This window comes from Falco rusticolus, chromosome 11 (genome assembly GCF_015220075.1).
Source record: "Falco rusticolus isolate bFalRus1 chromosome 11, bFalRus1.pri, whole genome shotgun sequence".
Taxonomy (NCBI): domain Eukaryota; kingdom Metazoa; phylum Chordata; class Aves; order Falconiformes; family Falconidae; genus Falco; species Falco rusticolus.
In genome coordinates, this window is record NC_051197.1 from 6,241,213 (window position 1) to 6,263,855 (window position 22,643).

Genomic DNA, 22,643 nt, shown 5'->3' on the forward strand with positions numbered 1-22,643 from the left:
TTTTTTATTAGCTGTAAAAACACTCAGATCTGGCCGTTGTTGTGGGGAAGGCTGCTCGGGATTCCTTGTTCAGGGGCATGGGGGGAATGTAGCGTGGGCTGTGCTTGGGGGCGCAGGACCCCGTAGCCATGGGGGGGACCCCGGTTACTTGGCAAAGGGGGTCTCTTTTTGGGGAATCAGCCTGGTCTGTTGTCTCTGGCACTTGTGGCTCAGAGGTGCTGGGGTAGGAAGAGCTCATCTGGCATGGTCCTGGCCTTCATCCCGCATCCTGCACACCGGCTCCTACTGGAGGGAGATGGAGGGGGCACAAGGTATGGCCCCCAGGAAGGCACAGGGCAGCAGTTAGCCTCATGCTTTCCTGCCTCTGCAAGGCTTTCTGGTCCAGAATAGAACCATAGAATCATTTTGGTAGGAACACCTTTTAAGATCATCAAGTCCAACCATTAACCCAGGACCGCCAAGTGCATCACTGAACTGTGTCCCTAAGCACCAAATAGATTCCCAACCAAACATGGGGATCCCACCTTGGCAATAACAGTCCTTAATAACAATCCTTCATTTTCTGGGCTGCCCCAGGTCCTGACAGCCCAGCTTCCTCGCTCTGCTCACATCTTGTGGCTGTCAGTGCATCGGCTGCGGTCGGGGGCCAGGGTTGGCTTGGTTGCTGTTGGGATACGGGATTTGGTGGGGTCAGGGTGCTCCAAGCTCTGGGATAAAACCAAGGCTGAACAGGCTCACATGTACCCCATCTGCTCATGAGGTTTCCTCAGTGGAAAATTTTTCCACCCATTTTTTTTCATGGTGGGCGATTTTCCTCGGCTCTGCCACGTGGTTTTAGGTGGGTAAGTCCATTGCAAAAATTTGCGGAGGGACTAGTTCAGTGATCTAGATCCAGTTTGTGTCATTGAGGCTGCGTTGTATCTGCCCTGGGAATGGGGCTGTGTTTGGTGATGGGTAAACAAGAGTGCACTTAGCGGCACAGGTACCGCCCCAGCCCAGCAGGGATGGGTTGCCAGCAGCGGTCTTCAGGGAAAGATCTTTTTCTTACATTTTCCTTCTGGGTAGGAGCCTTCCATCACGCTGGTGCTTTCCCAGCACCGCCAGCACGGCAGCACGGCAGGGGAGTAAATACAAAATAGAGATGCTGAGCAGGGCCAAGCAAGGTGTCTGGGTACCCCAAGTCCGCCCCGTCCCTCCTCGTCAGGGCTGAAGCCACTCGGGTGGCTCGTCCTGGGGAGAGCCGAGGGGGAGAGTGACCCCGCAGATCGCACACAATGGATGTGGAAATCCATAATAAAGCCTTGGCATCCTGTTGGGGTCAGGGAAGCCTGTTTTTTGGAGGACAGAACTGAACTAGCGAGTTTGCAGGGGGAGGTGGGGTAAGAGGAACATTTAAGAAGCCTCAAAACAGCTTCTGCCTGAAGTGACACATTGGATGAGGCGTCTCGCTGGATTAGCAAGACCAAATGCCTGGGTAAATGAATAAATAAGCCCCAGAATTATCCCTGGGTTTTGTGCGGCCATCTTCTCCGTGGGTGAATCGCAGAGGCACCAGCCCCTCCGGCTGCGAGCATCCTCTGCTTGTTCCCCCCTGGGGGGAAGATGCTCAGGGCACGGGGAGCAAAGCTGGGGGCTCTGGAGGTAGCGGGCAAACTGACTCAGTGTGGTGTGGCAGGAGAGACGGCTTTTGTAATGTGTTTTTTTTCCTAACTCCGACTCAAACCCACCATGTTTGTCCTGGTTTTGTTCCCCGCAGAGCGCAGCTGCCGCCCCAAGTCCCGTGCTTGGAAACATTCCCCCGAATGACGGGATGCCCGGGGGCCCCATCCCGCCCGGTTTCTTCCAGGTAGGCTGCCGCTCCTCCCGATGCTCGCCTCTACACCGTGCACGTGTTTGCTTACGCTCTGGGTGTCAGCACTGTCATGCCTGTGGTTTTTTTTTTTTTTCCCAAGGAGATGCTAGGGAAGCAGCATGCCCACGTAGCTGACCTGTCTAGGAATAACTCGTGTTCTGCTGTCCTTCCATGTTTGCTTTCTATTTTTTGTGGCCTTAAAGCAAATTTCTTTCTTGCTCGAAGAGGTTACTGTGTATTTACAACCAATGGTTTTTTTCCAAAGCTGCTTGGTTTGTGTTTGGGTTGGGATTGTATTTGTTCTCCAGTCCTAACAGACGTGCATAATTGAAAACATTCTGGATTTTGATTCCTGAAACTTTTTCCCCCTCCTCTGGTTAACCGCTTGATTTTTTCCAAATGCAATCACTGAAAGCATTAACAAATGCTGGCTGCGGCTGCAGGCAGGAGCGGGCTCCAGCCAAGTCCCCAAATGCCGTGGAGGCACCTTGTAAGCAAATACCTAGTGCAGTCCCCTTGCTCCTTCCTTCTCCTGCACTCTGACCGAGGAGGGGGTAACGTATGTTTGGAGTGACGCTGGTGGAAAGGATCTCAACAAGCGCACAGAAAAGGAGTTTTTAATACTTGAACTGTCTGGGGGGGTTGGGTTTCTCTGGGATCTCTGCACGGCATGGTTTGCAGCGGCATAAGCTCTCGGTACGTTACAATATTCCATCTTGAGGAAGAAACACTTGTTCATGTAACAAATGGGATAAGAGTTGAAAGGAATATTTGTTTTGGCAAGCTGGTTTGGTTGTTTTTTTTGTTTTTTTTTGTTTTTTTTTTTTTTTTTATCTGGGCTTGTGATTTGTATATGGGAGAACTTCTCGGACAGTAGACAGGCGGACTCGATAAGGCGCTGGTGATTTATTGTGGCGATATCTGAGCCTGATATCGCCATTTGCGCGTGGATGGGAAGGGGGAAGGAGGATCCTGTCTGTTGTTGGTTTTGGGTTTTTTTTAAGAGAGATCCCATTTCCTGAACATGCTTCTGACAAAGTAAGAATATCCGATACAGATCGGGAACCCTAAAACAGGCGAATCTTGTAGCAGTGCTCGGCGGCACAGGGTGAAGCCAACAGCAGAGATGCTATCTTGCAGGTCATAGCTGCTGCCAGCAATTCGAGTGCCAAGCTGCTGCTTCCAACAAATGTGTCTCCAAAAGTCCTGATCTCGCCCCGCGGTGGAGCTGACTGTCCTTTGGGGCTCCTGCTTCACACAGAGCTGCGAGGGCTGCAAAACTGGCACGAAGTTAGGGCAAGGCTTCAAGAGTATGGGTTGGCTTTCCCTGAGAGGGGAAGGTGAGGAAGAGGAGTCACATCTCCCCAGACATGCTGTGCATGCTCCTGTCTCAACTGTTCCCGTTGACAGCCTCCAAGCTGTCCCTGCTGCTTTCCTTTCTGCCCTCCCCTACCATTTTTGCACTGAGGGTCTGATTCAGGAGCAAACAACCCATCCTAGTTCCCTACCTCTCATGCGGCTGGACCAGGAGCCGCTGGGGAGGGGGGCTCAAAAGCAGCCCAGCTTTCTTAGGACTGTTGCTGGGGAGGGTCCTAAAAACCCCAGCAGAAGTAATGGCACCAGCGCAGGTGTTGTGCGCAAGGATGCTGCCCATACCCAGCGCTGCCAGAGGGAAGGGAGGACGGGCGCTGATGCATATGGCTTGCATGTGACATCTCAAGAGCCTGTCTTTCCTGAAAGCCCTTCAACATCTGGTTTCTCCTCCCAGCCCTGGGGACGGAGGGGAGAAGAAAAATCCCACCTTTTAACACAGTCTGAACATCGCCTCCATGAAAGCCTGTCTGATTTATTGCAGGTGCTGGAGCTCATTCCAGCTTCAGGAGATGCTGGAGACCAGCTTTTGCAGAGGTGGGCTGGAGGCTCGGCAGCGAGCCGGTTGCAGCTTGGGGGCAATTTCCTATCTCTGTAGGAAATTAAAGTGCTGAACTTCAGAGGGCAAAACCAAAAAGGTCACAGGAGATGCAAAGGACTTCTCCCTGACCCTTGGTGTGCTAACCCTGGGAGTGAGTGAGGTTCCTACCACCTTGGCCGGTGCCCTCCTCGTGCCAGGAGACCAGAAGATGGAGAGGGCTCATGGGGTTTCAGCATCTCACTCTTCTGCACCATAGTGCAGGCACCAGGGACCTGAAAGGGATATCCCTGAGGGTGGCAGGCATGGGTAGACAGGTTTTGAGAGGGTTTAGAGGGCCTGATCCTGTCCTGGCATGGTGGGGCATCACACCGGGAGCCGAGGGGGGAGTCACTAGCAAAGCTCAGGTTGCAGAAGCCCTGTGCTGCTGCCCTGGGGGTGCGTGACCCCACCCCCCCAGGCCCCACACATTCAGATGTGCACCACTGTTTGGCAAAAGGAAAAAATCATATGGATCATTCCTGGGAGCTAGTGGCTCAAAAACCCGTGGGAGTAAGCTTGGAAGAGAAGTGACGCGCCGGGAAGGGGAGAAGAGAGGAGGAGTCCAGGCTGCAGTGCCCGTCCGCTGTCTTGCAGGGAGAGTCCCTTCCCCGTGCCGGGCTCAGCAGCGGCCTTTGGGCTGGGTGCCAAGGGAAACGCAGCCTGCAGAGTCTCCCAAAACCTTCCCAAATGGATGGGAAGGGAGAGGCCCTGGACACCCTTGGGTTGCCAGGGCATTGCTTGGTGCCAGCCCATGGCACGGCATTGGGCTGTGCTCCGGACAAAAGGTGGACAAAAGGTGGCTGGGTTGATGACCGACCAGCGTGGGTAGATGCTTTTATTTAAATCTCTCTCTTTGTCCCATTGAGATAAGCAAACAAACCCTCTGCTCATCCTCCTAAAGGTCATCGGAGGCGTTCCTGCTTTTGTTTTGAAAGCTGGATAGATGCCGGGGTGCAGATCCCTCAAAGGACGGGCAGGGGGGTGCCAGGGAAATGTAGGAAGGAGAATTAAAAATTGCAACCAATTAATACCACACCTTCTGAACACTAAATAAATGTGCGGGGGGGCGGGGGCGGGGCAGGGGGCAGTCAGCAGCCCCCACACTGTGGCCGTGCCTCTTCTCCCCAGTGCGAAGTCCCCGCACCGCCCCTTACCCCGCACGCTGATGAAATGGAAAGTTGACCATAAATCAATGTCGGCGGCTGCGTTAGCTATGCATCAGCGGCTCGGCGCCGAGATGCACCAAAACAAAGCGCCGGCTGCTCGGTGTTCCCACACTGCCCCCTAATGCAGACAGACCTCGGGAGCCAGGGAGGACGGGGGGGCTCTGGAGCCCAGGGTCTCCCCCCGCCCCCCAACATCCCCTGCCCTCCCCGCCTCTCCTCCCTGCATCCTGGGGTGCATCTCTTTGGGTGAGGTCGCCCACCGCAGGTGAGGATGGTAAAGCCAGGGGCAATAGGAAGGGGTCCATGTTGTCCTGCTCCCTCCTTGGATGCCACCATTTTCCCCCTGCTCAGCTGTCCTGACGTCTCGGTGGGATTTGCCACTGCTCCACGGGTGCCACCAGCTGTGGTCAACCAGCTCCGGCAAGGCGGCACGAGGACCACAAAACCAGGCTGCCTTTCCCAAAACCCTGGGGCAGAACTCAGCCTCAGCCTTGCACCAGGCAGGGTTTGAAGGAAGGTGGCTGACGAGCCGAAGGAAAGCAAAAGCAAGCATCGGAGAAAGTTGGTTTTTTTTTTTTCTGGAAGTTTAGTAGGATGCCCGAGGCTTTTGTACCGAGCGTCTGGAGCATATGGTGGGATTTGCAGTCAACTTTCTCTTGGGTGCTCCAGCCAGATGGAGGTGACTGTTCTTGGCTCCGGCTGACATGGGTTTGTTTCCTGAAGAGCTTGTGTTAAACATATTCCTTAAAACCAGGCTTCTGCAGTTGGGAGCCCCAGCTGCAGGCAAGGCAGAGCTCCTGCCCACGGCTGCCTTCCGCTGTCTGCGGGGGAACTTGGCCCGCCTTGCCTTGCATTGCTTTGCCTCGCCTCTCCTTGCCTCACCTTGCCTTGCCTCGTCTTGCCTTGCCTTGCCTCGCCTTGCCTTGCCTCGCCTTGCCTCACCTTGCCTTGCTTTGCCTTGTTTTGCCTTGCCTTGCCTTGCCTTGCCTTGTCCTCTCTTGGGAAGGTGCAGTTGGTCCTCACCCGGCACCATGCACTGGAAGGTGACCATGGTCTTCCTCTTTGAAGGCACCTGGAGCATCTCTCCTAAAGGCTTCTTCAGAGGTCTTATTTTTTCATTGACAACTTGCAAAACTTCCCTCTCCTTCGGTAGAACTAGAGCTCCTGTCCAATAAACGCAGGCGCATCTTTAATTAATATCCATCTAATTTATTTTAGTATGTTCTAATGTCAAAACCAGTAGGTAGGGGCAGGTATTTTAAAACACTAAGGTGCCTTCCTATTGCGAACTCTTAAAATCGTTGGTGTCTTGTGGCAGCGATGCTTTGCCTCCTCGTACCATCCTGCATCGGTCTGCCGCCCCCAGAGGTGCTTGGAAATGTTTTTAAATAGAAAAACTCCCCCATTAGCTGAAAGTATGTAGCCCATAAAACATGATCCATTTGTGGTGAATTACGCTGGAAACATAAATTGACACACGCAGAGCTATGATCGCTGGTGCCATTTTCCATCTTTAATATTTTACAAGAAGTTTGAGGAGTCGAGCTCATGAAAGACAGAGTGGAAATAACCTGATCGCCTGGAAACTCCCTGTGGAAGGCAGCAGTGGCAGCAAACTTTGGTCGTCTGGTGGGCCAGGTTGGACTTCTAAAGTCACCATAGTGTAGAGGGGGGGGAGAAATGAAGCAGGGAGGAGGTTGGGGCATGGAGAGCTGTTGGAAACGGTTTCCTCGAATGCCATTTTAGCTGTTTGGAGTTGTGTGTTGGGTTTTTTCTGAGGCAGCTACAGGATGGGGAAAATAACCCCCTGTGCCAGGCATCCAGTTCTGGAAAAGAAAGAAAAAATGAAGGAAAAAAAAGAAAACTTGAGAGATGATGTGGTTTCTCTGGTTGAGGAGAGCAGTGGTCTTGAGAAGAGAGTGAATTAACTGCAGGGCAGGTCCTGCTTGCTTGACATGGGGTGTCCGATGGAGCTCTGCGGAGGGGATGCGGCTCCAGGGCATTTGAGATGCAAAGGAAGCAGGACTGTGTGTGTTCAGCTTCCTCCTTTAACATCACTAGTTAATAACTGCTAAATACACGTTTTTTAAGAAAAAAGGGTTGTTCTATTGGTTGGAGCCCACATGTCATCTCTGCAAAACACTTGTCTCAACCGCCGTGATCCATCGGGATCATCTGCCACTTCCTCTGCAGCGAGGGAAACCTAGGCAAAAAAGCAACCGATCGGGCGGGCGTTCCCAGCCAAACGTGGGTCCCGGCCCTGAAACATCTGCAAGTATTTATGGAGATAACAATATCCAGAGGGTCTGCCTTTCTGATGGAGCAGAGCAGCCGTGCTGGGAGGGGGCTGCAGCGCTTGCAGCCCGGAGCAAGCGTTTCAGATGCTGCTGCTCGTTGCTGTTTTGAAAAAGCAAGAAAAGAAGGAGAAAAAGAAAAAGAAAAAAAGTCCCTGTCGGCTCCTCCCTGCCTGCCGAGACATTTGCATGAGCTGGGTGTCTGCAGTCACGTTATCCAGAAGTCTCCACCGGGAGCGGTACCACATGGGATAATGCAGCGGCGAGGATGCAGCGGTGCCGAGCCTGGAGCATCCCAGGGAGCAGCCTTGGGGCGACAGGGCAGTACCACGCAGCAGGGGAAGGATTCAGCAGCACAAACAACTGATGCTCTCCACATCCAGTTGCTGCGGGGGATTTTTCTCTGGTGAAGATGCTGCGGTGTCTTACAGATGCTTTTTCTACAGCTACCAACGGCTACCTGCTCTGAAGCTCTGAATGCAGACCCAGAGCATCACCTCCAGGTCCAGCTGGGGTGCCTGTAGGTGGCCACATCCCCCATGCATTTGATACCTGTTAACTCCACACCTTCACATGCCAGGGGAATATGAGAGGGAGGATGTCAGGGGTTTAACCACGGCTTTGGTAATTTCACGTGGGGTTCTGCGTGCCTGCCCAGTATCTGGATAACAGTGACCTCCCCCTCGCAGCGCAGCAAGGCAGGCGCTGTGCAGGACCTGTTGACCCTTGCATTGATGGCACTTGAGGGTTGGCCTCTGCGAGTCCTGGATTTTCCCTTCTGCTGGGTTTCCTCACTCGTTCACCTCTGCCCATCTTGCCTATCCCAAATCCTGCAGCTGTGATGCGTAGGAAAGGCTTTGGTGGTGGCCAGCCCTCGTTGGGAGATGCTGTCCTCCATGAACCCATGGTGGGAGGTGGCCGCTGCTCCTGGTGTGCTTTGCGTCGCGCAGAGTTAGCTGCCGCAGAAGCAAAAATAAGTCAAGTTTCTTGCAGAGGTCTTCTGCTAAAGGAGGTTGATGCTACAACTGGGACCAGAGAGGTTTGTCTTCTCCACTTTGGTGGGAGGTGGATGGAGAAGACAGTTTTGTTGGCACCAGAGGGTTGTCCTGAGCTGTTGTACCTTCTTCCAGCCCAGGTTTGCCAGGCAGCAGGGGCAGGGGCTGGTTGCCTTCAGCTCCTGGAGGATAAATAGTGGTGTAAATGCTGGGACTGCATTTCCCGGGTGCAGCATGGCTGGAGCAGAGAGGCTGGCAGGAGGCTGTTGGTTTAAATCTGCTTGGCTGCGTCTTGCTGCCGAACCGTTCAAATAAATTAACAAAAAAAAAAAAAAAAAAAAAAAAAAAAAGAGGGAAAAAACCCACCCTCTTACTTTATTTACATTGCACTCAAGTTTCTGCCGTACAAAAGATTTGCAGGTGCAAATATGTCCTGCCTTCATTAACTTCCCCTCCCTTTTTAATTTATGTGATTTCAATTTTCCTTCCCTGTACTGTTAATTAGGGGACCCTCTAATCAGTACCATTATCACAGTGGTATTCATGTTTAGGAAAGCTGCTAAACAAATGCTTGCAAAATTGCTAAATGGCTAATTAATGTCTGTTAATTAAGAAAATTGCTCATGGTAACAAACCATGCCATTGCTGGCAGCAGCTAGAAGGCGAACACTTGTTGAAATTAGTAACAAGGCAGGTAGAGAACATCTGCTCCGGCGCCGGTCCTGGAGCCTGCCGTCGCTTCCCATCACCTCCTGACAAAGCTCGTTTGCTTTCTCTACCAATTACACCTCCTTTGACTCAAAAAATACTTTTTTTTTTTTTTTCTTTTCCCTTTCGTTAACACGCACCGGTATATTCTTGCACCAAGCTCACGGTTTTTCCAAGCAAATTTTCATTTTGGGCTTTTAAGGGAAATTAAAAAAAAAAAAAAAAAAAAAAAAAAAAGTGGGCGTTCAAGCCCAAAATGTCAGCGGCTGCTACACTGCAGCCTTAAACCTGCACCGACTAATCTCTCCTTTTTTCCCCTAGACATCCTTTCTTTGCTCGCAAGCCATTTTACTCGCATCCTTAGGGAATCCACCTCGAGGAAGGATGTTGCATCCATACGGTCTGGCGATGCAGCCCGGGTTGTGCCGGCCAAACGCTGCCCAGGCGCGAGCCGGGACGTGCTCCTTGTCCTCTGCGCTCGCTCCAGCACCTCCAGTGAACCACAGTCAAAAAATAAAACAAACCATAAACCCCGGAGGTGTTTGCAACCTTTGTGATGGGAGAGGAAAAAATGATATTTTTTTTTGGTTTGGGGGTGTTTTTTGTATTTCCCCCAACCTCTCTGGTCCTCTCCTGCATATTTTTTCTTCCTCGTTGCACGACCTTGCAAAGTGTTTCCCTGTGTGTTTATCATTGCAGACTTGGTTGAACTACCGGACCGTTTACTGTCAATGTGGCTGCTGTATTTTGACAGATGTTCTGATTTTTAATTTTTAATTTTTTTTTTTGCATATATCATTATTCATTGTTCAGCTACAAATTAATAGAAATTCAATTAAAAAGAGGAAAAAAAAAAAAAGGAAAAAAATAAAAATGGGATAAGTGACTCCCGGACAAAACAGGTCCACCCGTCAATCCTTTTTTTAGCTCTTTCTGCGCTTTCATGTGCTAATCTATAACCTCCTTCTACTGTCTGACCTCACAGGGACCGCCTGGGTCACAGCCCTCGCCACACGCACAGCCTCCACCCCACAATCCTAACAGCATGATGGGACCCCACAGTCAGGTAAAGACACTAGTGATGGGTAGGGCTGTGAACCGGGACGTGCGCTCGATTTGCCTTTTTTTTTTTTTTTCTTTTTTTCTTTTTTTTTCCCCTCTATAAACATGCTGGGCAGTGGATACCCGCTCCCCCGGGGAGCATCCCCCCGGGCACCCCAGCTCCAAAGCAAAATGGTGGTTTTTTCCCTTTTTTTTTCCTTTTTTTCTTTTTTTCTTTTTTTCTTTTTTTTTTTTTTTTGGATGTGAAGTTGTCAATGGACTGAGAAGTCAATCATGGGTATCAGACTGTTTTACCTTCCCAAGGTAGCCTCAGAAATTTAACTTGATGTGGGTTTTTAAGCTTCTGTTAGTAGCAGCAATTGTGAAAGAAAAAGTAACTTTAAGTCTTCTTTTTTTTTTCAGTACTTAGCATTGGGGGATTTTTTGTGTGTGCGTGTCTGTATGTGCTTATTTGCCACTTTTTTTAATATATATCTCTATATATTTAAACTTGAACAGTATCTAACACTCAGGGTTTCCCATGCACTAATTTTAACAGCCTCACCTAGTATTGCTGATGTCAAACGCTCTCAAACATTAAGTCTACAGAGAAAATGTTTAAAAAACGGACTCCGGACACCTTTTTTTTTTTTTTTTTTTTTTTTTTTTTTCCCTTTTGAAACTTAACTTTTTTGAAAAGGATGTCTTCAGAAAAAAACAAAACAAAACAAAACACCAAAAACAGTGTGTACAGTCTAACCGGCGTGCGTGGGGAGCGTGCTGCCCCCCGCAGCTCGGCCCTGACCTCCCTTTTGTGTCCCTGCAGCCGTTCATGTCGCCGCGCTACGCTGGAGGTCCCCGGCCCCCCATCAGGATGGGCAACCAGGTACTGTGCTCTCGGCCTCCGCACCAGCAGCTTTCCTGAGGGTGGCTTTTATCCAGGGAGGGGGACAAGGGCCAGGTGTCCCGCAGATGCTCCATGGGTTGGGATGGCAGAGCATCACCTCCCTCGGGCATCCTCCGTTTTGTTGGTGCTGGAGCATCAAACGTCACATAACTGGTTTATTTTCATTTTATTTTGAGGTTTGGGTGCATCCAGGGTGTAAATGGTGGTGGAGAACGTGCTGCTTTTTATTGCTGGTGTTTGCAGCACGGCCGTACTGTGCCGTGTGTTCACTGCCTGGCTGGATTTTCCCTGCAATCACAGAAAATTAAAGTGATGGAGATAATCCTGCTGCTGGGTTGACCGAGCGCTTAGATCAGCAGCGGGGTCAAGCGGGGCAGGTCACTGCTGAATTTTTTGGGTTGGGTTTATCCTCTTATCCCAGCTTAAACAAGGGCAGTTTGTTTCTGGCCTTGTGGATGGAGGCTTCCACCCCACGCGCTGCCTGAATTCATGGCCTTTGCTTGAGGAATTCGCCTGGTTCCCAATGATGCCATGCAGATCCGTGGGGTAACGACCGAGTCAGAGGTTATTTGTCATTAAAGGGAAATTAAAGGAAACCTGTCATTCCTTTGAGTTACAAAGGTGACTGTGCAAAAATTATCTTGGGGAGCTTGGTTTTGGGCTAACGACATTATTTTATATATACATACATATATATATATTATATATATATATATTATTATATACTACATATAGCTTTTACTAGCAGAAAGAGCAGGGTAGTCAGGAGATAGGACATAGCAGCTTGCTTTGTGTTTCTGCTTGTTGGATTTGAGACCTGAGTTGCTGGAACTTGCTAAATGATGGTGAGACAGCTGAGACGTTGCTGAGGAAGACTCGGGGGCAGGGGGGACTGGTGTAGGACCCTCGGTTGAGCTGGAAGAGCCCCGCACCCACAGCACTGGTGGCTGTTTTAGCAAGGTGTTGATGGACTGCACCTCCTCACGGGACACTTTAACAGGACCCTGTCCTGCTGTGGTCCCCAGCTCATCCCAGGCACTGCTGGAGGGGTGAGCACAGTGAGCTGGGGCAGGCAGGGGACCAGTTTGGGGAGGCTGCTTTTGCAGCAGGGTCAAGTAGCCAGGATTGGGTACAGTTAATTGGAAGGATTTAATTTGTTTTCCCCCCAACACCATGTATAAAACAGTTTGTACCTACACAGAGGTAGGTTAACCTCTGCTGGGTAAGCCTACGCTCGGCGAGGTTACAGTCGCATCCAGAGGGACAAGAGGAATAAATAGGCAGGTGGGAAGGTCAGGCAGCAGAAGTGTAAATATCCGTCTCTACAACCCCCCCTGGTTTATCTTCCTCCTGCTGCCAGCTTCCAGGCTGCAAAAAATTGGGGCTGGGCAGATTGTGCCTCAGTGCGGCCGTGCACACCCAGAGCCTCCAGCAGTGGGATCCGTCGTGTGTCAGCATTCAAATGAAAGGCAGCACTGTAGCAAAACTGTTTACAGTTTGCTTCCCCCAAGCAGATGGTATCTGCGTTTTTCTCCCCCTTTATCTGTTTGGAGCAGCCTTTGAACTTTTAGCCACGCTGCCTGAGCAGAGCGTGGATTTGGGGAGGGGGAGCATCCGCCTTCCCCTCTGCCTGCATGGGGACAGGTCCAACCCTGGGCTGCTGCAAACAGAGCATCTCCCTGCTGGCAGCTGGTGAATCGCTGCAACCTGTACAGTTTGGCCCTGCCACTGTGTAAATACCGGAGAGCCAAGCTGCCGGTCTCCTTTCCCTGCCAGCTTTGACACCTCTGCCCCACGCAGCCCAGGCTTTCCCCCACTCCCTAAAAATACGGCAGCCTGATGTTGTGCGGTCTGTGGGGAGGGGAGGAAACACGGGTGCCTTGTTTGGTTTTTAGAGAGTGTTTGCGAAATGAAAGGGGAGGCAAACACCCAGAGGCTGTAGGAAGATGGCTGGGATGTGGGATGCAGCAGGATGCAGGATGCTCAGGCAGCAGCAGGCATCCCAGGGAGCCCACTGAGGAGCCCACTGAAAGCCTAAAGCCTCGACCCAAATCTGTGTCTGTGGGGCTGCATTGTAGCCATTATTATTATTTTTTAATCTTCCTCCCCTTGTTTTCACAGCCCCCGGGTGCCGTTCCCGGTACACAGCCATTGCTGCCCAATTCAATGGATCCCACGCGACAGCAAGGTAAACGCAGTGAAGGAGGTTTGAACGTGAACGTTTCTCGTTAGATCTTAATTTGGGACCCGAAGTGGCTGCTGCACTGTGTAACGCCCCTGCTTTCCTCCCAACAGGGCACCCTAACATGGGCGGCCCCATGCAAAGGATGAATCCCCCGCGAGGGATGGGCCCCATGGGTCCCGGTCCACAGGTAAGCCCCGCGCCAAAGAGCATCTTACAGCTCGGCAAACTCCACGCGCCATCGAAACAACCTCCGGGGGCTCAAAGGGCTGGGAGTCCCCCCCCCACACCACTACCACGTCCCCCCATTAGTGTTAATGCGTTTTGCATTAGTCTCGCATCTGGGAATCCCTCCTTTTCACATGAGTGAGGTCTTCAGAGCTCATTAAGGGTATTGCAGCCTCCCTCCTGCCCTTCTGTGAAAGGGGATGGCACTTAGCGCCGTGCCGGAGCAGCCCGTGAGTGCATTACGCTGCCTGCCTGGGAAATAGTTACGACCCTAACAGGAGGAAAGGGAAAGGAGGCCTGCATTAAAAATAAATAAATAAAAAGAAATGGCAAAGATCCCTTCAGCAGGGGAATAAGGCTTGCCTTTGCGAGGTTCCCATCCACCTGCCCCTCCTGCTGCCTGCTTAAGCTCTCCATCTCAGGAAGGGGGGGGGAGTACACTCGTGGAATTAAGCAGATCTGGGTTAATATATGCTGTCTTTCCCTTGATTCACTTTATGGAGTGGCTTGTTGTTGACTCACTGCTGTTTGTTCCTTCTACGAGACTTCAACACCAGATTACCATATTTTGGTTGGAGGTTTATCCTCTCTGCATCATCGCCTACGTCGAGTTTGTAGCGCGAGGATCAGAGTCTGTCAAGAGACAAGCGGGCGCGCTGGAGTTTTGTTTTGTTTTTCCCCCAGAGACTGTTGAGATAAGTGAATATTGTGTAAAGAGGGAGTTGTGTCATCTCTTTTTAACACCAGCCTGAGGATGCTGCTCAGGGATGCCCAGCCATCTCCGCAGGCACCCGGATCCGTCCTAGGGCAAGGGATAAAAAAACTTGCACAAGCGTCATTTCACAGACAAGCCCTCCAACAGCGCCGCCGCTCTGCTTAAAATCCTCCTTTCCTGGAGGATTGCACCCAAAAAAACCCAGCATTTGTTAGCGTGTCCTGCGCCAAGGCGAGTGGCGGCGGTTTGCCTGGGGGAGGCTGCTCGCTTCCCACCTGCGAAGCTCGCCATGAAACTTGGAAGCGGCGAGCGCGCGTTGAGCGCCGCGTGGGATGGCGGCAGCTCTGGGAGCCGGCAGGAGTTGTGAAATGTTCAGAGCTTTATTTTTGACTCTGCCGTTCCCTGTGTACCTACATTACGAAGAGGATTTTTGAAAGGCAGCCTTCCCCTGGAGAAGCGCTGGGCTTCCCAATCTGGCACCCACGGGGTGCTGCCTCCCTGCAGCCACCCAGGGACCGGCGCCTGTGCGGGCAACCACAAAAAATGCCGAACCAAACCCAGCAGCCCCTCACACCTTGCATGCCCAGGGTTTTTTTTTCTTGAGGCTTTGCATCAGGACCTTCCCAAGTACTGCTTAAATTATTCCAAAGGGCTGCAGAGCATCCAGCCAGGACATCCCAGCATCCAGCCAGGACATCCCGGCATCCAGACAAGAGCCACTTATTATGCACCAACAATGAATCATCCCTTGCAGCCCATCACCGCTGCCTTTTTTTCCCTTTATAGTCACAGTTTTAGCTCTGCAGAAGCCAGAATTAGGTTTGCCACTGCCTCTGTGAAGAGGGTTTTTAGCTCGCTGGGTTTCAGCAGTGTCTTGTGGGAGCCCAGCATCCAGGTCGCTCGGCACAGCTGTGTTCCCTCCCCACCCTCCCCAAGCATCTTTCAGCTGGCTTCGTTTTCCAGCCTTTCAGCTCCAATTAAAAACGCTGAGCTTTTTTTTTTTTTTTTTTTTTTTCTCCCCCAAACAAGGGGTTTGATGCTGCTATTCAGTCTAAATGGCTGGAGTTTTGATCAATTAAGGACTTGCCAGTAATTTGTTTGGGGAAAACCCTTTTCTGCTTCTTCAAAACAAACTTTGGCATGAGCACCGTGCTCCGGTGAATCCTTAAATCCACGGAAAAATCCACGGCACTGAAGTACTGTACTTCAAATCCAGCTTGGAGCGCTCTAGAGGGGCTGTAAGATAGGAAATGGCCAGCCATCCCTCCTCCTGCCCTAGCATGGTTTTTTTCTCTAAATGGCAGAAATACAGCCCAAAAAGATGCATCGCGGCGGGCGGGGGAGGAGTTGGCAGCGCGACCTAAATCCAACTACATGTTGCCCAGAGGGCACAGGGAGCAAAGCGCAGACCAAATGGAGCGCGGCATTCAGGGGATTCCTCTTCCCTCGCTGCCTTGGGCTTGGCTTTGTACTAGAGCTGGTTTCAGGAGACGAGGGACGCAGATCTGAGGCTCCCAGTCCCAGCTGGAGGCTAAGCCAGGGTGGAAGGAGCCAGGAGATGAGCCTCGAGGGGCTGCCTGCCCTCGCCCGCTCCCCAGGGCTGCAGACCTGCTCCGGGGGATGTCGCAGAGAGCTGGGAAGCAACAGGAAAACAAGCCTGGCTTGGTTTTCCTTATTCCAGCTGTCATCCTGGGAGCAGGGGATGCTTAATCTCCGGGGGAAGCTCGTGCAGCCTTTTCCTGTCCTTACACTGCAGCAATAACCTTCCAAGCGACGCCTTCCTCCCTCCTCCTGCCCCTGTTTTCTCCTGCACAAAAAGAGAAACCCAAAGGGCTGCTGCTGGCACCCGGGGGCTGTGAGCAGAGTTGTCTCCCGGAGCTGGGAGGGGGCTGTTTTCCCTCCACCACCCTGGCATCAGAGACCGGGGGAGGGGGACACGACTTCAGGGCTCAGCTTGGCTCCCTTCCATACTCAGCTGCCTGGGTTTTTTATAAACATGATTGCTAATTGCCTCGACGTTCGTCATCATCATCATCTAATTTTTTTTATTTTTTTTTTTTTTTTTAAAGCTCATTTTTGCAAACTAACCCTCTTGGGGTTTTTGTTTGTTTTGTTGGAGCTTTTTTTCCCTTTTCTTGTCTCCTCTGGTTTCCCTTCCTGTTGCAGCAGACTGACCCTTGGTTATCGTTGCAGAACTACGGCAGCGGCATGAGACCTCCACCCAACTCCCTAGGTCCCGGCATGCCTGGAATTAACATGTAAGGCAAACCCTGCGCCGGGGGCATTTGGCCGCCAGTTCGGGATTTGCGGGACCGTATGGCTAAAACCACAACTTTTCTTTTTTCCCCTGTTTTAATTTTGACCCCAGGGGGCCAGGAGCTGGTAGACCGTGGCCGAACCCCAGCAGTGCTAACTCAGTGAGTATCTCATGGTCCTCGAAGCAAGAGCGGAGCTGCTCTGGGAGCCATCCCGCAGATGAGGCCATTCCCCGTTAGCTGAATCCTGCTAACGAGGGGGTTCCCCAGCCTCTCATGCAGGCGCTGCATCTAAAGCTGGAGCCCTGCTCCTGTGCTGCTCTCCCTGTGGCGAGGTGCAGCGGTGGGGGCTGGCCGGGGCTGGGACCCCCATCCTGGCCAGGCTTGGGGGGCGGCAGGGGCTCTCGGCTGTGCACAGCTGGGGTCCAGCCCACGGGACCCCCAGTGCACCCCGCGGCTGAACTGGCTCTCTTCTCTCTGTAGATCCCATACTCTTCTTCATCGCCTGGTACATACGTGGTGAGTCCTGCTCCTTCTCTCCTGTCGCGGGGGTGCAGGGATGTTACGCCCCAGGGAGCTCGTGTGGTTTGGGGGGAATGGTGCCGGGGAGAGCGGCCAGGCTGGGTTTGGGGGTGTGAGGTCTGCCTCGGGGGAGGCGTTTGAAAACGTGGGGAGGTGGGTGATGTTCATATTCACGCAGCTGACCCCCTCTTTGTTTCTCTGCAGGGCCCGCCCGGCGGCGGTGGTCCTCCGGGGACACCCATCATGCCCAGTCCCGCAGGTATGAGCCCCCCGAGACCCCCCTCTCCAGGGCCAGCCCTCTTAAGCTCTTGCCTCTTCCCAGGCCAGGAGACCCCATCCATGGGGCTGTGCCGCCGAGCACAGGTGACCACAGCCCAACCAGTGACAGCCAATTTATGTAGCCTTTGCCTTTCTGGGAAGGGAGCAGCGTGGGCTGCTTGGCTTTGGGGTGGCCTTTGGGGATGTTCCTATATCCCCCTATGGATGTGTGTGCTGTGGGGCTCGGGAATTACCTCCCCGCGCTTCCCAGCCAGGAGTTGAATTATTTTTCACAGTTGAATTTCTGTGATTAAAAACTTTGTGGATCTTCATTAAATACAAATTAGCCAGAAAATGGTGGTACTTAGAGGGAATTTTAGGTGATAAAATACAAAAGAATGAGTTCAAGTGGCACGAGTTTGTTTTAATTAAGAAATGAATTAATCACCCGACTTACTGGGCTTCACTGTTCCACAGATTCAACAAATTCAAGTGACAACATCTACACAATGATTAATCCAGTACCGCCCGCAGGCAGTCGATCGAATGTAAGTCTGCTTTCTAATAATTTACATATCAGATACCATAACAAATCATAATTAACTTCATCAGTTGAGAGTAAAGCAGTTTAATTGATTTCAGCCATTTGTTACAAAACAGAAATAAAACAAACCATCAAAAAGCGATTAACTCTTCAGCGACTTTGTTAATTTTTTATGCTTATTAAGAGAGCGGCGGTCCTGCTGCTCCGGCCAGGATGGTGGCAGCTGCGTGCCCAGCGAGACGCTGTGTGCTGCGGGATGCAGGCAGGCTTACATCTCGCTAACTGCTGGTTGGAGGGAGCCCCCTGCGCTGCCAGGGGTCTGGGTCTGCCTGCACCTGTCTGGCCGAATTTTATAGCTGCACCCAGAGACCCACGAGCCCCCAGACATGCCCTGCAGTCCTGGGGGTGGATGCATCCCTCCTTGCGCCCAGCTCCGGAGGGATGCCTGGGGAGGGGATGGTCCCCAGGAGCCGCTGGGGCTGTGGCAGACGTGCGGGGTGATTTTGTGGCTGATTTTGGTTTTGTCGCCTTTTCCTTACGCAGTTCCCGATGGGCCCCGGCTCTGACGGCCCCATGGGTGGCATGGGTGGCATGGAGCCCCATCACATGAACGGATCGTTAGGTGAGTGCCTGCATGGGGGACTGTGGCTTGGGGAGCCCCACCATGCCTTCACTTCCTGGGGACACTGGCAGAGCATCCCAGTGCCTGCTCCCATCCCCAATTTGGACCAGTGCTCACAGCAGAGCCTCTGGCTGGAAATAGAAAGGGGGGTCTGGGGGGAGCGGGGCAGGGGGGCGCGGGGCCGTCGCTGCGTGCTCAGTAAGGCTGTTCTCCTTTTGTGTCCCCCCCTGTGCAGGGTCAGGAGACATAGATGGACTTCCAAAAGTAAGTGAGTTGCAGAGCAGGTGTGCGGGCCCCCCCTTGTCTTGGCACTGGGGTGCCGGTGTGACCCCAATGGATGGGAACACGTTGGGGGAATGTGACCGGGGCAGGCAGGGCTGTGTCCCGCCCCCACGGCATTTTAGGGGGCTCAGGGACCTGCTCACTGCCTCCCCCCATCTCCCACAGAATTCTCCAAACAACATAAGTGGCATTAGCAATCCCCCGGGCACTCCAAGAGACGACGGGGAGCTGGGAGGCAACTTTCTTCATTCCTTCCAAAATGACAATGTGAGTGCGTGCCTCCCTGGGGCCAGGGGGGACGGGCCCGGGGGGTCCTGGCATGGGGCTGGGTGGGCTTGGTGGTGGGTGCCTTTTGGAGCTGGGTTGTGCTGTGTGTGAGCTGCTCCGGGACAGAACATGGGGAGGAGGGAATATGCTGGTGGGTGCAGGCTTGGGTGCTTGGCGCGGGACAGGGCTGTGCCGACGGAGGGGAGAGGATCCCGCAGGATGGAGAGGAGCCGGTGCAGATGCAGCCAGCTGTGCTGGCCTGGCCGATCCAAGGCACTGTGCGTGGCTGCAGACACCCCTCCTCTTCTTCCTCTATTATCAGCATATAGACGCGTGCATGTTAATTGTTTTAAATTGCATCTCACCCCATACTGTTCTGCTGATTCTCTCCCTGGAAAAGCAAGCTACAGAGCAGATTACACCCTGATAAATTCGAGTCTCCAGTGTATTCTATCCTCCTGATCCAATTAGGTTGCTGTGTAGTTGTCACCAGCCTCCAGCCCCCTTGGGTGCCTGGGGGTCTGGCCCGCCTGGTTTCTCACCTTGGCTCTGTCTCTCTTCCAGTATTCCCCCAGCATGACGATGAGTGTGTGATTTCCCTCCCCCTCCTCCTCTCCAGGATCAAGAGAGTCAGCTGCCGTTCGGAGGATCTCAACAAATTATGCAAGAAGAAGAAGAAGAAGCTAGGTGTATGGGCAGGGACACGTGTGGCGGGGGCCAAAACCCCAGGTTTAGTTTCATGCAATAAAAAGGCTGAACTTTTTATTCCATAAAACATGAAGGACAAAACTTAAAATATTTCAAGACATGACAAGACCCTTCTTTGTGCAGAAGGGTTTATATATGTACATGACACTTCTTTTTGGAAACAAACAGAAGCCTCTAGCACCCAACTCCGATCTCTTTGCTTTGTTCTTTTAAATAAAGACAGAAACCGAACCTGTTGTATGTTTGTGCCGTGCGACACCAGGAAGCTAGTCTAGATATGAAATCTCATGTTGTCTCTGTTGTAGTCATTTTTTTAAAATAAACTGGACAGTTTACAATGGTGGTTTTTGTTCAGAAGGACTGGTTGTTTTGGTTGATTTTTTTTTTTGTTCTGTTTTGTTTTGTTTTGGGGGTTTTTTTCCCTTCTATTTTTGGGTTTTTTTGGTTTGTTTGCAGCACAACGCTTCCTCCTCCAGTTAACAAGATCTGCTTTGGGGAAGAGACTCCACCACCTCGTTATAAACTTGTTAACGCAGGTGACCCCTTCTAGGATCACATCCTCGAATGAATCGTGATCTTGCTCTCTGTGACTGTGGCATGCACCATGTTAGTCTTTCCCCCCCTCTCTGAGTACAAGAAGAAATCTCTGTCCCTCCCTTCCCCAGAGTCCTTCAGCTGGTTCACTGCAAAAACCGATTTTTTTTCCAATTTCTTTTTTTTTTCAATCCACTGAAAGAAAGGGTTAATCTGACCTGGGACTTTGAAACTGTGATCTCCAGCTAACTTTGGGGTTTTGGGGGTTTTTTTTATTTGCTTTGGGGGTATTTTGGGGGGGTTCTTTTCTTTAGAGATGTGCTCTTGTCAGGGTTTCACTCTATGATTTGGAACTGGATGGAGATATTTTTTAAGGAATTCTTGTTGTTAAAATGTAACCTTGCTATTCTGTAGGCTCGCTCTGTAATAAGAAAATAAAAATTAATGGCAAGCATCGAAGGCCCTTCCTTCTGGTGGGAGAGGAAGGGACGAGCCAAGGCGGCGGGTTGGGATCTCTGTACATGACACTACCCTGTAGTTTGGTCTTTGTTTTTCTCCAGCTCCCATTTCTGCTCCATGTATATCATATTCTGTAAAATATTCTCTCCCTTGGATTTGACCTTTGTGCGGATTATTGAAAGCATTGTATCTTGTTTCAGTGTTTTTTCTTACCTTGTAGTCTGGTTCGAAAATTACCGAGAGGGGAAAAAAAAATAATTATTATACATTGTAGTTTGTGTACGATATTTGTTGATAATGTTTTATTAAAGGGATGTCTTTTTTCCGCACCCCTTCATTGAAATGTTTTCGGGGAACATTTGGCTTGTTTTTATTATTCTGACTGCAAGACATGAGATGACAATTTTTTTTTTTTTAGCGTGTAATACGAATATTTTTTTTTAATGTTTGCCTTCTTTTTCCTAGGCATTTTAATTGTGCTTTACCTGTAGAAAGTCGCTGGGGAGGGAGGGGTGGGTGGGACAGGGTGGGTCTGAGGGTGTCAGTCTCATAGTTACAGTCAGGTTAATATTTTCCAAGTAATGCCGAGAAATAACCGAACGCAGATTTGTTGCATCGCAAATATACCCGGGGACTCCCCAAGGGGGTCATTTTTTTTCCCTTTTCCGCTTTACATCTTGTTCAGGGTTTGGGGGTTTTTTTCTTTTTTTTTCTTTTTTTTTTTTTTTTTTTTGTTCTGACATGAGGAAATGAAAGGACCGGTTTTAATGTATTTTAAAATGAATAGCTAAATTATTGTCTTCATTGGTATGGGATGGTTTTTTGAATGAAATGGTTCTCCCTCCTTCTCCCCCCTCCCCCCCTCCCCCCCCATGCTGTAATAAATATCAACATAAACATTTGATTTCCGTGCTCTGCAGTTTGTTCCTGGTGATTGCTGCCAGACTGGGGGGGGGGGGGGGGGGGGGGGGGGCGGGGGAAGCATTTTTTTTCTGACCTTTCTTTTTGGAGGCTGAATGAGACCCCAGGTTTGGGATGCAGGAGTGGAGGTGATGCAGAACCAAGTGGGGGCTGGCACTGGGGGGGGCTGGCTGAGGCTCAGGGGGTGGATGGGGATTCTGCTGCAGTGCAGGACCCAGGGGACTGGGAGAGGTTTGGTTTAATGATGCTCGCTTGTGGTTTTGGGGGTTATGTTCTTTCTTTTTTATTTTTTTAACCATTTTGAAAATTTAGGTTTTAGCCAAGGAAAATGGTCATTCTTGCCTGCACCAGGCTGAGGATGTGCTTGCTCATGGCTGCAGGCAGAGGGGGGCTTTCTGGGGCTAAAAAGGGGGGGGTGGGGTGTGTGTGATTATTATTTTTTTTTACCCTGTCTCCCCAGAGTTTCCTCGTTAGAGGCTGGAGGAGTTGGGATGCCGGTGTAGCGATGGAGGCTGGTGTCCCATGCCACAGGTTACGGATCGGGGATATCTTGGGAGAGGAGCTGGGTCCTGATTGCTCCCGTTGCTGGAGTCTTGCACTGCTGGGAGGTAAGCAAGGGAGGGGAAGGGATGCGAGTGTCACCTTAAAAAAAACCCATAAGATATAGCTATAGGTATAGATACAGATATAGATATGGGTATATCTAGGCTTGCAATGGGGTCTGCTGACCCCCTGCTTGGGCAATGGTTGGCTGCGGTGCAGGGCGAGTGTGTGCACCGTTGCAGGATCAAACTCAGCTCCAGGCTCTGAACCAGCTGCTGGAGATGGAGAAATGTGGGCGAGGCTGCCCCAGCTCCCCAGCGGGCAGCATCGGGGCTGCTGCAGCGTTTGGGGAGAGATTGGGGCTTTTTGGGTGTTTAGATGGGTAGTTGCAAGTGCCGGGTGCTTGAAACGCTTCCGGGAGCTGCTGCCTGAGACTTGTTCTCTGCCTTTGACTAGTTCAGGCAGGACGCGGCTGGCTGCAACTGTGCAGCTTCTCTCCCTCCTTGCGGGAATGTTCAGGGGGAGCTGCAGGCTCGGGACCATCCTGGAGCTCGGCTGGTCCTGGGGGCTGCTCCTGGGGGCTGCTCCCACCCAGCCCTGGCACCCACAGCCACCTCACTGCTGCAATTCCAGGAGTGAGCACGCTGTGGTCACAGGCAAGGGGGGCAACACGTTGGTTGTCTGCTGGG

At 51.5% G+C, this 22,643-nt stretch overlaps 1 protein-coding gene across 3 annotated transcripts in view; it reads left to right on the forward strand.

Annotated features, from left to right (window-relative positions):
- SSBP3 (single stranded DNA binding protein 3) overlaps nucleotides 1-20,485 on the forward strand; it is a 55,589-nt gene extending 35,104 nt beyond the window's left edge. The window contains exons 5-18 of one of the 3 annotated variants that reach the window (XR_005106704.1): nucleotides 1,757-1,846; nucleotides 9,952-10,032; nucleotides 10,834-10,893; nucleotides 13,036-13,102; nucleotides 13,210-13,286; nucleotides 16,233-16,297; nucleotides 16,408-16,456; nucleotides 16,778-16,813; nucleotides 17,021-17,075; nucleotides 17,552-17,622; nucleotides 18,162-18,240; nucleotides 18,476-18,508; nucleotides 18,688-18,789; nucleotides 19,354-20,485. Coding sequence is in view for 2 of the 3 variants with exons in the window: in XM_037403965.1 (XP_037259862.1) it covers nucleotides 1,757-1,846; nucleotides 9,952-10,032; nucleotides 10,834-10,893; nucleotides 13,036-13,102; nucleotides 13,210-13,286; nucleotides 16,233-16,297; nucleotides 16,408-16,456; nucleotides 16,778-16,813; nucleotides 17,021-17,075; nucleotides 17,552-17,622; nucleotides 18,162-18,240; nucleotides 18,476-18,504; nucleotides 18,688-18,789; nucleotides 19,354-19,383 (891 nt within the window). In the remaining variant the exon portion in view is untranslated. The remainder of the gene's footprint in view (nucleotides 1-1,756; nucleotides 1,847-9,951; nucleotides 10,033-10,833; nucleotides 10,894-13,035; nucleotides 13,103-13,209; nucleotides 13,287-16,232; nucleotides 16,298-16,407; nucleotides 16,457-16,777; nucleotides 16,814-17,020; nucleotides 17,076-17,551; nucleotides 17,623-18,161; nucleotides 18,241-18,475; nucleotides 18,509-18,687; nucleotides 18,790-19,353) is intronic. The other 2 variants (XM_037403965.1, XM_037403967.1) reach the window with 2 other exon arrangements.
- The last annotated feature ends 2,158 nt before the right edge of the window (nucleotides 20,486-22,643 follow it).